The 15,089-nt window shown below is 24.4% G+C and overlaps 2 protein-coding genes across 2 annotated transcripts; both read left to right on the forward strand.

The window, feature by feature from the left end:
• The first annotated feature begins 2,975 nt into the window (after nucleotides 1-2,975).
• On the forward strand, nucleotides 2,976-3,966 carry LOC112751524 (miraculin). The gene has a single exon (XM_025800683.2). The coding sequence runs from the start codon at nucleotides 3,059-3,061 to the stop codon at nucleotides 3,665-3,667; it is 609 nt and encodes a 202-aa protein (XP_025656468.1). The 5' UTR covers nucleotides 2,976-3,058; the 3' UTR covers nucleotides 3,668-3,966.
• A 6,944-nt stretch (nucleotides 3,967-10,910) lies between these two features.
• LOC112747258 (miraculin-like) lies at nucleotides 10,911-11,744 on the forward strand. Its single transcript, XM_025795218.2, has one exon. It carries the CDS (start codon nucleotides 10,967-10,969, stop codon nucleotides 11,591-11,593), a length of 627 nt encoding a protein of 208 aa, XP_025651003.1. The 5' UTR covers nucleotides 10,911-10,966; the 3' UTR covers nucleotides 11,594-11,744.
• The last annotated feature ends 3,345 nt before the right edge of the window (nucleotides 11,745-15,089 follow it).

Consider the following 15,089-nt stretch of genomic DNA (forward strand, 5'->3'; position numbering starts at 1 on the left):
AAAAAGTGATCTGAATTCCATCATTCAACACTTAGATAATTTAATCACAAAATTTATAGATACCATAGAGTTGTCCTTTAGTTGAACACTGTGGATCTCAACATTGACTTTCAAGACTATTTAGGTTATTCCCGGAGATCTTTGCTTTGTGGAGGTTGAAGGACTATGATTATTCGACTCAACAGTGGTTTGTGTCCACTGGTGGATTCTTAGGCAATCCCGGTAGAGACACCATTGATCCGGATGTGTGGCCTAGTTGTAACCATCCATGTATCATGTATGGATATAGGGATATATATACGAAGACAAGTATGGGAAGCGTCTTGCTTTGAGTTCTGTGCCATACAAAGTTCGGTTCCAAATTATCTGAAACTTCAAGTTTATATTAACTAGCTTATTAATCTTTACGAATAAGTGTAATTAATGCACAATAATGCCATTCTTACGATCAAATTAAGGTTCTTCCTCATCATATTGAGTTCCTTGTGATGGGAAAGGTTCTCATGTTTTTATTAGGCGTGTTTTAGAATTTCTAGTTTTTTTTTTTTGTGACTAGAATTTCTAGTTTTGTATCCATTGATATCATAATTTGAAAGATGTGCTTTTACGAATAGAATAATATAATTATTTATGTAAATTCTATCTAATCCTCTTTAAAATAATATATAATTTATTTTTTATAATGTGTTAATTTTTAATTAAATATTATCTTAATCTAATAATTATATTTGTAACTTGAATTACTTCAATTTAATTATAATTAATATCTTAACTATAATAGGATATTTTGTAATTAAATTATTATTTAAAATGAATAATTATATAAAATTTTAAAATATTAATAACTAAATCTTACGATTTTCAAATTATTTTTTCTAAACACAAAAGAAAAAATTGAAAAATTTATTTTTTCAAATAAGTTATCCTAATTCTCTCTCTAATAACTTTTACTTCTCTCCATTTTTTTTATTGTCGTCACACCTCTTAAAATCGTACCCAAAATTGTTCACCTAATCAAGTAATTAACTTGAATACACTTTGATAGAAGTAAACTCATAAAATTTTATTTTTATCTAATTTTTTATTATCTCCTTTAACAATGATATATCATTCTTTATATTGATTTTATCTGATAAGATTAAAATTTTAGCATAAATAGTTAGATTCAGTTAAAATTTAAAAAGTTCACAGGATTTAAAATTTGGTAAAAATATCATAAAAAAAAGATAAAAATATCCAAAACATTCAACTATTATTATGATTACGATAGATAGTGAGCAATTATATTAAAGAGTGATAATGTGTTTCAAGTAACAAGAATTCAAAAGTATTTTTTTAAGAAGAATGATTTGAAAAAAAATAGTTATTAATATTATAAGAAATTAATAATTATTTATTTTAAATAATAATTTAATTGTAAAATATCATATTATTGTTAAGATATTAAGTCTAATTAAACTGAGATAATTCAACTTATAAGTATAGTTAGTTATTATTAAGATAACATTTAATTAGAAGTTGAAATATCATAGAGAATAAATTATATATTATTTTTAAAAAATTTATAGAGAATTCACCATTTCAATATATATCTCTTTTGATTTATTTAAAATTTTTAGCATAAATAGTATTATAATATAATATAATATTAAAATTTTATGATTAATATTTTATAGGTTACAAATAATTTTTTACCGAATTAATTTTTGTTAATATTTGATAATTTTAATGGAGGAGTTATGCTATCTCAAAATAATAATATAGAAGACGTAGTGTCTCTTTTATTTTTTGTTCAGGACCGTATTGTCTTTCATGTAAACAGATAAAACTGAATTAAATATTTATTTATTCTTACAATTATATTATCTTATAATTTTTAGACAAAATAAATTTAAAATTAATCTGTCAGAGATTTAAATTACATTTAAGAATTTGTCATTAATTACTAAATTGTTCCTTACATAAAGTAAGATTCGAACTTCGCACACTAACTTAATAAGTGAACCAATAAGTTAATCACTCAATCAATTCAAATTAATTATTTTCTTGTTGCTTCTTGAAGTATATAATTTTTGCAATACTTTTGTTCTAGAGTAGTTATTAACTCACTTGAAGGGAGCATTGAACACTCAGTTTTATTAAATTTCTAACCTTAATTAATAAAAATATTTTGTATATATTAAGATCAATCATTATGTATTTATGTATAAATATATTTATTATTTAATTTATTTTAATATATATTTTATATTTCAACTTGTATTTTATATTAATGACAAATTTTTATGAGTAATTTTAATGTGGACCTAACATAATTTGCATAATTAATTAGCATGAGTTGAGACTTGAGACTCAAATTACCCTAATTTACGAAAAAGACAAAAAGTAAGGAGAACATTGTACAGCCAACAAAAAATTGGGCAAAATGTTCGTTAACATCACATTAGAAAGTATTTAAAATAAATAAATAAAGGAAAAATAACAAATTGTTCTTTCTCTTATTACTTCTATGGGCGCTGCTTCTTTAATTTTCATCTCTTGACGCACCAAACAAACGGAGCACACACATGACACACCTAAGTCTCAAGTCGCAATAAACATGACATTGAATAAAACGCGCAAAACAAAAACAATTGAATCATAGATGCTGAAATAAGAAGAAAAAATGGTTTGAAATTTTTCACTATAAAAAATTCTATACATGCAATTCCTCTTATGCACTTGCGTGTTATACAATCATTGAGATATATATTTGAAATTAAAAAATCTAAAATAATATTACTAAAAATCCCTAATTAATTTATTGTACATAAAAAATAAGAAGGAAAATATTATAAAAAATGTCAAATAAAAAAAATAGAGAAATTATTTGCTCATGTACCCCTATATGACCTTAAATCCATGAATATCCTTAGACATTAATCAGTAGTCCACAGATTATACACATCTTCACCCTATAAATACATTACTCTCTTCTAAGCTCTTATCACAATTCACAAGTTACAAGAAACACAAACTTTATATTATACAAAAAAAAAAAGAAGAAAAAAAAAAGAAGATGACATTGCTAGCGTTGGTCCTTGTCATTGCCTTCAGCACAAACTCACTTCTCGGAGCAGCTTCTCCTGCCCCGGAGCAAGTGGTTGACACCAACGGCAAAAAGGTCCGATCCGGTGTCAATTACTATATTGTCCCTGCTTCTAACCCTTACGCGGGTATCGCCGTCACGGTTTCGAAAATCAACCAAACTTGTCCATTAAATGTTGTAGCTGGGGACTATTCCAATGGTCCCTTACCCTTGCATTTTTTACCGGTTAACGAGAAAAAAGACGTTATTCGTGTCAACACTGATCTCAACATTCACTTCACAGAAATGGGTGATGAATGTCCGGAATCACCGGTGTGGATGCTTAAGGACTATGATCCTTCTTCGGATGCAGAAACCTTGGTGACCCTTGGAGGTGAATTGGGAAACCCTGGAAAAGAGACACTTATGGATTGGTTCAAGATTGAGAAGCACGAGGATGCATATAAATTGTTCTATTGTCCGAATGTGTACTATGAAAGTTATGGATGCAGTGATATAGGGATATCTGAGGATGCATTTGGAAATAAACGTCTTGCTCTCACTAATGTTCCATACAAAGTTCGATTCCAACCTGCTTGAAGAAGCTATCTTAGCTTCATGTATCTATAATAAATGTTATTATTAGGTGGGTCGAAACTCAGGTAAAGTTGACTTCACGTTAAGTTGATATCTAAGAGCTGTTAGATGATTTGACTGAAGCTCTCAGGTATCAACTTCACGTGAAGTCAACTTCACCTGAGTTGTCACCTATTAAGTGACGCATGTTTTTGAATATGTGTGAATGTATGTGCGATGTAACGATGCATGAATAATTATGCATGCAATTCGGAATGGATTAAATAAATAAACAAATAAACAAGTTGTAATTTTCTTTATTACCTGTTTGACTCTTCTCAAGTCATGCTCAAGTTGTAATTTTGTATAATTTTAAAAACCAATGATTGGATGTGTTATAGATCATCCGAAGGTTAATTTATTATTACCTCTTTGCTTCAGGTTTTGGCATTTTCATGGAAGTGGAGATGTATTTTTAAAAGAATTCAACGTCAGTGATGGTTTAAAAAAAGACACGAGAATTATAGTTAATTATGTATCTTGAGTATATATTAAGTCTTCTATTCACAGTGTTTGGAGACGAATTTAAAAAAAAAAAAATCAAGGTATAGATCCATACAAAATATACACATAATTTTATATGAATATATATGATTCAAATTATATTTTCTTGGAAATTATAATAGGTGTTTTTAGACTCGTTACAATTTTAGACCCAGTGTGGCAGAGCCATGGGGGCAGCGTGGATCTAGTTCCCCAAAATCTCAACATTATATATATATATATATATATATATATATATATATATATATATATATATATATAGTTTTGGTTTTTTATGTTTATTAAACATAATTTTAACATACATTTATTTATTTTTATTTGTTTAAATAATAATTCTATAGATACTAATAAGTTAATTATAATAAAATTTAATAATTTTATTAATTCTTTTAATTTTATTAAATTTTTAATTAAAATTTATAATTAGATTTTTATTAGTTATTTTTAGCATAAAACACAAAACATTAAAATATTTACTTTTAGAATATTTCATAATGCATTTTATATTACACACAAAAATAAATTTTTTAAAAATAAATAGTTTGAGGAGACCTAATTTATAATTTTTTATTTAATATAAAAATTCAATTATAAACTTTTACATTATAAAAATCTAACTAAAAATTTTGTGAAATTATAAAAACTAATAGAATAATTAAATCACACAAAAAAATCTATAAATTAAAAATATTGTAAATTTAAAAAAAAATTAAGAATAATTATAAAAATTTGGCCTCCGAATATTCCAACTCTGGGGTTCTGCCACAGTTTAGACCTAATCTAAAATTGGGGCTTAACATTATATTCTTTATATAATTATAAATCAACTTAATATATTTGTCCAAAATGTGCACAAACATAGTGTTCTTCAATTATATATTACTGATATCCAATTTTAGAAAAATTTGATATAGATTATCTTCATTATATAATACAGAGTGATACAGGAGCAACACAATTATTGTTTTAATTGGTCAGTAATTAAATAATAATATTTAAAAATATTGGCTAAAAAATTTTATTGAGCTGCTGAACTAAATATTTTAGACTATTAAATAAAAATACTGATTAATATAAATTAAAATTAAAATTAATATAAATTATAATTACTGGCTTAAGATTTATTGTAAATGGTTGGATGAGAGAAAATAAATTTGATGTTTGTTTATGTAATTATTTTATTATCGGGTTCCATTAATTATTAGTATACAATTTTACTTTTTATGGTTTTGTAAGTTTACTTTTAGAAGATCACTAAAATCTCTTTTAAATTTCTTAATAATATGTGTACATCTAGTCAATGTAATAATTTGGAACAGAACGAAAAAATAAGTTTTAACTAGTTTATACACTTATATATTCCTACAAATTTGTTCACAGAATATTAAGCATTTAAGTTTCTCAAATAAAATGAACTGATTTGGTTAATTTGTAAAATTTGACGGACAAAATTAGGGGATTTTCAGCATGCTTTTGCCCTTGTGGGCCGTATATTTTTTTCCTTTTTTATTGTTGCAACTTGCAAAAACTATGGGCTGCCTCTACTAAACAAACAGAGCACATTTAGCAGCCGAGGCCTAGGACAAATGGCATATTTACGTGACTCTTGCAAGCTATATCCGGATTCAAATCCGAGTTAAGGCTGGATGTTGTTTAAGAATCCATAATATGTATTTATGTAATGTGTGTGAATGTGTTATGGTGAATGTGTAAAATATGAGTATAATACCTAAAATTGAAGACTATCTAATTCAATTGACAAAAAAAAAAAAAAAACAGAACACACTTACAAGTTGCATTAAAAAAATATGATACTCAATCAAATTAGGCGGCGTATTGCCTAAAAATGGAAAACAATCATTTCAAATTTTCAATTATATTCAATAATTCAAATACTAACATCATATTATTTTCTTATTTATTTATTGGAGGCCACTCAGATAAACATGCCTAAAACGTCTTTTTTTAAAGATGTCTTTATGTTGTGTTTTAATTGGTTTTGGTATAATTTATTCGGTGTTCCTCATCACATATTATTAAATTCTTCAAAAGATTTTCTTTCCAAAAACAATAAAAAAACATTTAATTTGGACTAAAACAAAAAAGGTAATAGATTAACTATTAGATTTTTTTTAAAAGATTATTTACATAAAAAAATATATCACATTCATCAATATATATATATAAAAGCTCTTAAAAAATTTTATAAATAAAAAAATAATTAATTTTATTCGTATAATATATAAAATAATTACTATATTATTATTATATTATAGATTAAAATTTACTAATTTAAATTTTGTTTTTATTTTTAATATAAGCATTAGAAATAAATAATTTTTTTATAACAAGATATATTGTAATAAAATATATATAATATTAATTAGTTTTTAAAAAATTCTGAAAAGATGATTTTTTCTAATAAAGTGTTATTAAAAAATTAACATTATAAAAACTAATTTCAACCAATATGATATAATATGATATAATAGGTTATTAAATATATTTAATACAAAACACATTGAATATAAATTTTTATTGAGTTTAAATTTTAAATAATTTTTAATTAAATTTCAAATATTTTTATTTTAAAGAGTTAGAATATTTTAACATCATTTTTTTCGTATCTTTTTAATTGAGTCTTTGATTTTTTAAATTATAAACCTTATTTATAATTAAGAGTAATGTTTTAACACCACCAATTAGTCACACATATAAAAATACAAGAACAATTCTATTGTCATAATTATAATCTAACTTTATAAGCAATACAATACAATGAAACTATATATAAGTAATATAACTAAATTTTATCTACTTCTATAGTCACATTTCATAAATAATATAATTAAATTATATTTATGTTTATAATTAAAATATGAATAAAAATACAAAAAAGTATCAAGATGGTTAATTTTTTTCATTCATAATTTTTTATTATTTTTGTTGCGAAAAATTTAATTATTTTAATAGTTAATTATTTTTTAAAAAAAGATAATTGAATAACACAAAAAAGTCTTATTAAGAGTAATTTATTTATATATGATTAAAAAATAATTGAATAATTATATACGGTAAAAAATTAATATTATTAAAAAATAAAAATAAAATTTATTTTAAAATTAAAAATAAAGTTTATTTAAAAATAAAATTAAAAATCATGGTTTTTTTTTCTTTTTTCCAAAATTTATCTACGAGTAATTCTATAAATATTTTATGATGAATAAAAATATTAAACTCATACTAAAATTTATTCTAATAAAATTTATTTTTATTCTACTAAACGTTAAATAAATTATTGAAAAGAATTTTGTTTCCTCTATTAGAGAAGAATGATAAACTTCCATACTTCTATTATGTTATGGCAATAATTTGGCCTGTTATTTTTTAATGTACATAATAATAATAATAATAATAATAATAATAATAATAATAATAATAATAATAATAATAAACAAGTATATCACAGTAAAAAAGAAAGCACGTCACCAAATAATTTATCATCCGAATTATATATGAATCAAATTGATAGTATGAGAGCTAACAATACAAAAATCGACAACAAAGTTAGAGACTTACAAAACCTTTCTTAAGATCATAGAAAAAAAAACGTTTATATTTGTGTGATATACAAAACAATTATCATATATATATATATGAGCAAAAAAAGTCCAACTGTATGTTTTAAAGTAAATTTTTTTTTAATATTTGATTAAATGTTCTTGTATTTAGTACTTTTTTTTGCACTTCCTCTTAGTTAAAAATATAATCATTATAATTTTTTAGTTATTATTGCTAGGGGTGTTTACAGATGGGATATGGCTGAAATTTCGATCCAATCCACACTAAACTCATTAGATCAAATTCGATATTCGCACTTTTTATGTTTGGATCAGATATCAAATATATCCATAAAATAAAAAATATAAAAAAATTTTATTTTTATAAAAAAAGTCAATAATTTTTTTTGTTTACTTTTTTAAACATATTTATTTCTATCTGATTAGAGTGTGGATCCGATTCGATCCAATCCGATCATCTTACAGATCAGATCATATTCTCAAATTACAGATCAGATACGGATAAATACTGTGGATTTATATGGATATGATCTAATCTATTAACACCCCTAACTATTACTATAGGTTCATTGTTGCAAAAGAATGTTTCTTTTATTATAAACTATTATTAGATTTTAATTACCATTAAAATAACTGAATTGTCAACTTAATTACCATTAATTACCATTATTATATCCATAGTTGTAAAAATCGAACTGGATCGGTTGGTGTCTGCTTGAAAATTTTTTTAAAATATCTCCACAAGGTCTCGAACCAAGAACCTTGGAGCAAAAGTAACCTCTACTTGCCACTTAGCCATTGCACTTCTAAGTACTATATTTGACAAATACTAATTATATAGTATACATAAATATCTAATTTAATTTAATTTTTATTTTTTCTATTTTTAAAATTAATTATATTTTAATTATATACCATTATTAATATAAATATAAATTTCACTAAAAATTTATTAATTTACTTGATCTATTTTATTGCTAGTATTGTGATTAAGGTTATTTGTTTTGATGTTAGTGTTAAAATCTACTGATATTATAGTTAGATGATAGACTTTGTGAATTAATTATTTTTTTATTGTGGCAAAATAAGACATTATTGTAGTATTAAAATTTTATGGTTTTTTTTTATATTAGTTATTATTAGAAGTTGAGACTTGATTCTTCATAAAATGTTAGTGAAGATATGTATTTCAAATTTTAATTTTAAGTTTTTAACTATTTTATATTTTATATTTACGTGAGACCAGTTTTATCGGTTCAACCAATGATTTATCAGTTGAACCAATAAACCAGTGAACCAGTAGCTTGATCAGTTCGATCACTGGTTCAGTTCTAACAATTATATTTCAATCTAATTTCAAAAATTTCGATTTACTCAATTTAATAGTTATGACTCACAATTGGTTCCTAATCAAGCAACAACAAATTATGTCTCCCAATTGGTTCCTAATCAGTTCTAACAATTATATCTCCCAACTTAATAGTTATAACTCACATTGGTTCCTAATCTTATTTTTGTCACTGTCTCACAAAATCGTTAACGACATGCTGAAATGGACTAACGACTACTACATTATACATTCTAGCGACTATTTGATGTGACAATTGAAATTTTTTTACCTTATTTTTTATTTTCAACTAAACACTTAAAACCCTAATATGAGTCACGGATACCTAAGTTAAAAAATCAAACTAAGTAAATTGAAACTTTAAAAATCAGATTAAAGCTCGAATATAACTTCAAAACAGAACTTTAACTTATGTAGTGATTAATTTAAATGAAAATCAAATAAATCAAAATTCAACATAATTTTTATCAATGTTTTTAAATTCGAAATTTCTATACCAAAATTAACTAGGATTTTTCTTTAAATTAAAAATTTAATGAAATAGTGACTTTAATTATCTTAACCAATGTCCTAATTAATTGCTTTTATGTCTTAAAAAAACCGTATATGAGAAGAAAATAATTAATTTGTCTATTTTAATAAATAGTTATTTTACTAAAATGAGAAACTATTTTTTTAAAATTTTTAAGAACTAATTAATATTATATATATTTTGTTACACTACATTTAATTATAAAAATTTTATTTATTTCTAATACTTATATTAAAAATAAAAAAAATTAAATTAGTGAATCTTAATCTATAATATAATAATATAGTAATTATTTTATATATTGTACGAATATAAATTAATTATTTTTTTTATTTATAAAAATTTTTAAACGCTTGAGCTTGTTTTATATATATATATATATATATATATATATATATATATATATATATATATATATATATATTTATGAATGTGATATATTTTTTATGTAAATAATCTTTTAAAAAAATCTAATAATTAATCTATTACTTTTTTGTTTTAGTCCAAATTAAATATTTTTTAGTATTTTTGGAAAGAAAATCTTTTGAGAAATTTAATAATATGTGATGAGGAACAGCGAATAAATTATACAGAAACCAATTAAAACACAATATGAAAACATCTTTAAAAAAAGACGTTTTAGGTGTGTTTATCTGAGTGGCCTCCTTATTTATTTGGTCTATGATACATGATACTAACACGAAAATTGGATACGACACGACACAGAAAATGTCGACATACGAATTTTAAAATTTTATAAAATACGAGAACATACACATATATATAAAATATAATGTAGTTTTTAAAAAAATAACAATGATATTTTGATATTTTATTAATATTAAAATATAAATTAATTTTTTAATTATTTTTAATATCATATTTTAATTATATAAAATATTTAAAATATTTTTATTTTAATAAATAAAAAAATATTATTTATAAATTTATTTCAATAATAAATATTAAAAATAAAGTTGAACACGCAATATTTATATGTATACAAATGTGACCAAAATTTTTTTTTTTATTAAGATAATTAAACACAAAAGCACACTTTTAAAATGTGTCCGACACACAAATACAACAACTCACCAGAGTGGAGTGCATGTGGTTCATAGTATTTGGTAGCTGTGCATGTATGACTTGAAATCCATGTCTATCGTTGGAACATTAATTGATATACATAGTCCACAGATTCCACCCGTCTTCACACCCTATAAATATCTTACACTCTTCTATGCTATTATCATCACAAGTAAAAAACTTCATATTATACAACAAATCAAAGAACAATAATGAAGATCACATTATTTCTATCATTATTGGTTGTCCTTGCCATTGCCTTGAGCACAAAGCCACTTCCCGGGGCAGCTGCGTATGCCCCGGAGCCAGTGCTCGACACCTCCGGCAAAAAGGTCCGAACTAATGTCGCTTATAATGTTATTCCTGCTTCGTACCCTTATGTCGGAGGTGTTTCAATTGGCAGTGTTAATCAAACATGTCCATTTTACGTTGTAGGCGGAGATTCTTCCAATGGTCCCCTGCCATTATATCTTTCACCCGTTAATGAGAAGAAAGGCGTTATTCGTGTTCACACTGATCTCAATATTTACTTCTTGGACCCGGGAACCGATGAAGTATGTTCCGATTCATCGGTGTGGATGCTTAAGGATTATGATTCTTCGGCCACACAAAAGTTCGTGACCCTTGGTGGCGCAATGGGAAATCCTGGAAAGGAGACACTGGCGGATTGGTTCAAGATTGAGAAGTACGAGGATGCATATAAATTTTACTATTGTCCCAATGTGTATTATGATGGAAGTTATCCATGCAGCGATATAGGGATATCTGAGGATGAATATGGTAATAAGCGTCTAACTCTCAGTGATGTTCCATACAAAGTTTGGTTCCAACATGCATGAAGATATAGAAGAACCTAGCTTCATATATACCAATTAACTGTTATTTGGTGTTGTATGTTTTTGAATAACTGTCATGTAATTAACAATTCAAGTTGATGAGTTCCTTCTTGTCATGGAATGTGATAAATAAATGAACAAGTTGTTTTCTTTACTGTTTGAGTCTGAAAGAGTTTGTAACTTTGTACCCTACGAGAAATCTGATTCTTGGTTAAGGATGTTGAAGAAAATAAACAAGCTTATTAATAATGATTAAATCACTTCTTCACCTATTTATAGTTACATCCATATATATATATTAAATAACTTCCTAACTGAACTAACCACCTTTAAGCATGCAGAGCTGAAGAATAGTGAAGGATATATAGTTCATGTTCTTGAAAGAAGTCTTGATTAGTTAGTGCAGTTGTGAATCTGTTAGGATTAGTTAGTCAAGATTCCTTGTGTCTAACAGTAATTGTAGTGTGTATATAAGTTTGCATCTGCTGGAAGGCAAAGCTAGCTATGAACACAATACAATTCTCTGCACACTTTCTCGCTTTTGTTCAATTCATAATCCTCCCAATTCATGTTCTTATCTCAAGATCATTTCAATTACGTTATTATGATCGGACTGAAAATAAAAAAGTGTGTATCTATAAAAGATATTATAATACTTAAGGAGTAAAGTATCGTTTTTGTCCCCAACGTTTGGGGTAAGTCCCAAAGTTATCCCTAACGTTTCAATCGTCCTATTTAAGTCCCTAACGTTTCAAAACTGACTCAATGTTGTCCTGCCGTTAGGGATCCGTTAACAGAATTGACGGCAGGACAAAATTGAGACGATTTTGAAACGTTAGGGACTTAAATAGAACGAAAACGTTGGGGACAAAAATGATACATAGAAATAAATTTTAATTTTATCATTTAATAATATCAATTTTTTACTATACATAGTATTCAATTATTTTTTAATCACATCTAAGTAAATTACACTTAACCATATTACTTTCATTTTAAATAAATTAATTTTTTTATAATTTTACTCTTAAAGATTTTTAGTTATCATGAAATATTTGTAGAATGACTAGTATATAAACTTGCAGAAAAGAAAAAAAATAATATATATATATATATATATATATACAATAAAATATAAATTATACCTTTTGTCTCTAATGTATCAAAATTCTTTAAATTATAAAAAATAAATTTATTTAAAATGGAAGTAATGTGATTAAGTGTAATTTATTTAGATGTAATTAAAAAATAATTGAATACTATGTACAGTAAAAAATTAATATTATTGAAAGATAAAATTAAATTAAAATTTATTTTTATGTATCATTTTTGTCCCTAACGTTTTCGTCCTATTTAAGTCCCTAACGTTTTAAAATCGTATCAATTTTGTCCCGCCGTCAATTCTGTTAACGGATCCCTGACGGCAGGACAATATTGAGTCAATTTTGAAACGTTAGGGACTTAAATAGAACGATTGAAACGTTAGGGACAACTTTGGGACTTACCCCAAACGTTGGGGACAAGAACAATACTTTACTCAATACTTAAGTCATTCGTATATATAATAATATACTATTAAAAAATAGAAAAATATTTGATGCTCGCATTTCTTCTTCCTCGTCTTAGGAATTTATGTGCCCTATTTCTTATTATTAGGGGTGGGCAGCATGCATCTTATTTATAATGCATCTTATTTTATTTAATTCGATCGAATATAGTTGCCAACTTAATTTATTGCGGTAGGGTTGAGTCCGGAACGAATTTGAGTGTGGGTCGAACAGGATGCGAGTTGAGTCTCTACCTTATTAAACTAACTCGTAAAAAAAGTTTTTATCATTGAACTAAGATTATCAAATTGATAATTTAACATTTTTGTTTATATAAAAATCAATTCTATTGTAATAATATATAAATACAACATTATATCATAATATTTTATTTGTTTTTATATTATTAATTTAAATAAAAATTTTTATGTAAAATTAAACATTTAATAATTATATTATTTATAAAACAATTGTATTATTTTTGGGATAATTATATTATTTGTATTAAATTTTTATTTTTTATGCTCATTAGTTATATAATAATATTATATATTTATAAAAATTTGCAAGTAAGATTGAATATCTATCGATTGACTGTAGATTAAATTAAAGTCGGCTTCAAATTCAATCCTATTCCTAAATAGAATAAAATTAAATTTTAGTAACAAATTAAACTCGTAAGTTGGACTAAAATTGAGTTTAAACCTTATTCTACTATGCTCATTGCCACAATGCCACCCCCTAACTATTATCGTATATATAGTCATGCGCAGTTTGAAATCAATTGTGATATGAAATCAAAATATTAATTTTAATTTTTTTTTAATGTGTATCGATAGCTAAAATAACAAATAATTTAAAACGAAAGGAGTAAATTCCAAATAGTTCGACGCATTGATTATTCCTAAAAATTTTATATTATTTTTATAATTATATTACATATATATATAAAATTAATTATTTATAAAAATACATATTAAAATATAAAATATGAATTTATTTATTTTGTATTCTAGAAATATATATTAAATTTATAAATTAAATTTTTTTTATTAAAAATATAGAAAATTAAAGCTTTTAATACATTTATTTTACATCATTAAATAAAAATATTTTAAATTTTTTATTAATAATAAATTTATCATATACTTTAAAGACACATATTAACTAAATTCATAAAATATATATATTAAAAATAAGTTAAATAATATATATATATATATATGAATATATAATAATTAATTTTTAAAATATATATAATATTTTTATATTTTTAATATAAAAAATATTTAATAACAAAAAAAAAAATCAAAGCAGTAGTTTTCAAGGAAAATCATCTAGATGTTTTGGAATACAGACATGGTCTACATACAACCGCCACATTGGCCCCCCAATGACATGAAATGAAAGTCATCCTGGTGGTAGTATAATAGATTTTCCCCGACCTAAATTTCCTTTATTTTAAAGACAAAATTAAGAAGAAAAAAAATAATTTGCAGCCAAAATAATTTATATATATATATATATATAAAGAAAAGTTCGTTAACGTCGCATCTAGCTAGAAATATTTGAAAACTGAAAAGAACAAACTGTTCTATGGGCTTCTCTTCTTTTTCACTTCATCACACACAATATATCAAGTTATTAGGCGCGCGATGTGAGTGATTAAAGAATAAGATGGGCAAAACAATTAGGTTACGTTCAATCAAAATGAAACTTTACAAATGTACATAACGTGTTATTGATAAAAATTGAGTGTGTTTAATTAATAATTATTAATTAATTAATGCCCAATTGTTTGAGTAGAAATCCATGTCTATACTATCATTACACACACACATTATTAATTATTAGTCCATAGAACTAGACCCATCTTAACCCTATAAACTCACGTTCTCTTATCCTATCCAATTCACAACACTCATTCACATTCCAACCTGCTTGAAGAAGCT

The sequence above is a fragment of the Arachis hypogaea genome, chromosome 15, assembly GCF_003086295.3.
Source record: "Arachis hypogaea cultivar Tifrunner chromosome 15, arahy.Tifrunner.gnm2.J5K5, whole genome shotgun sequence".
NCBI classification, from domain to species: domain Eukaryota; kingdom Viridiplantae; phylum Streptophyta; class Magnoliopsida; order Fabales; family Fabaceae; genus Arachis; species Arachis hypogaea.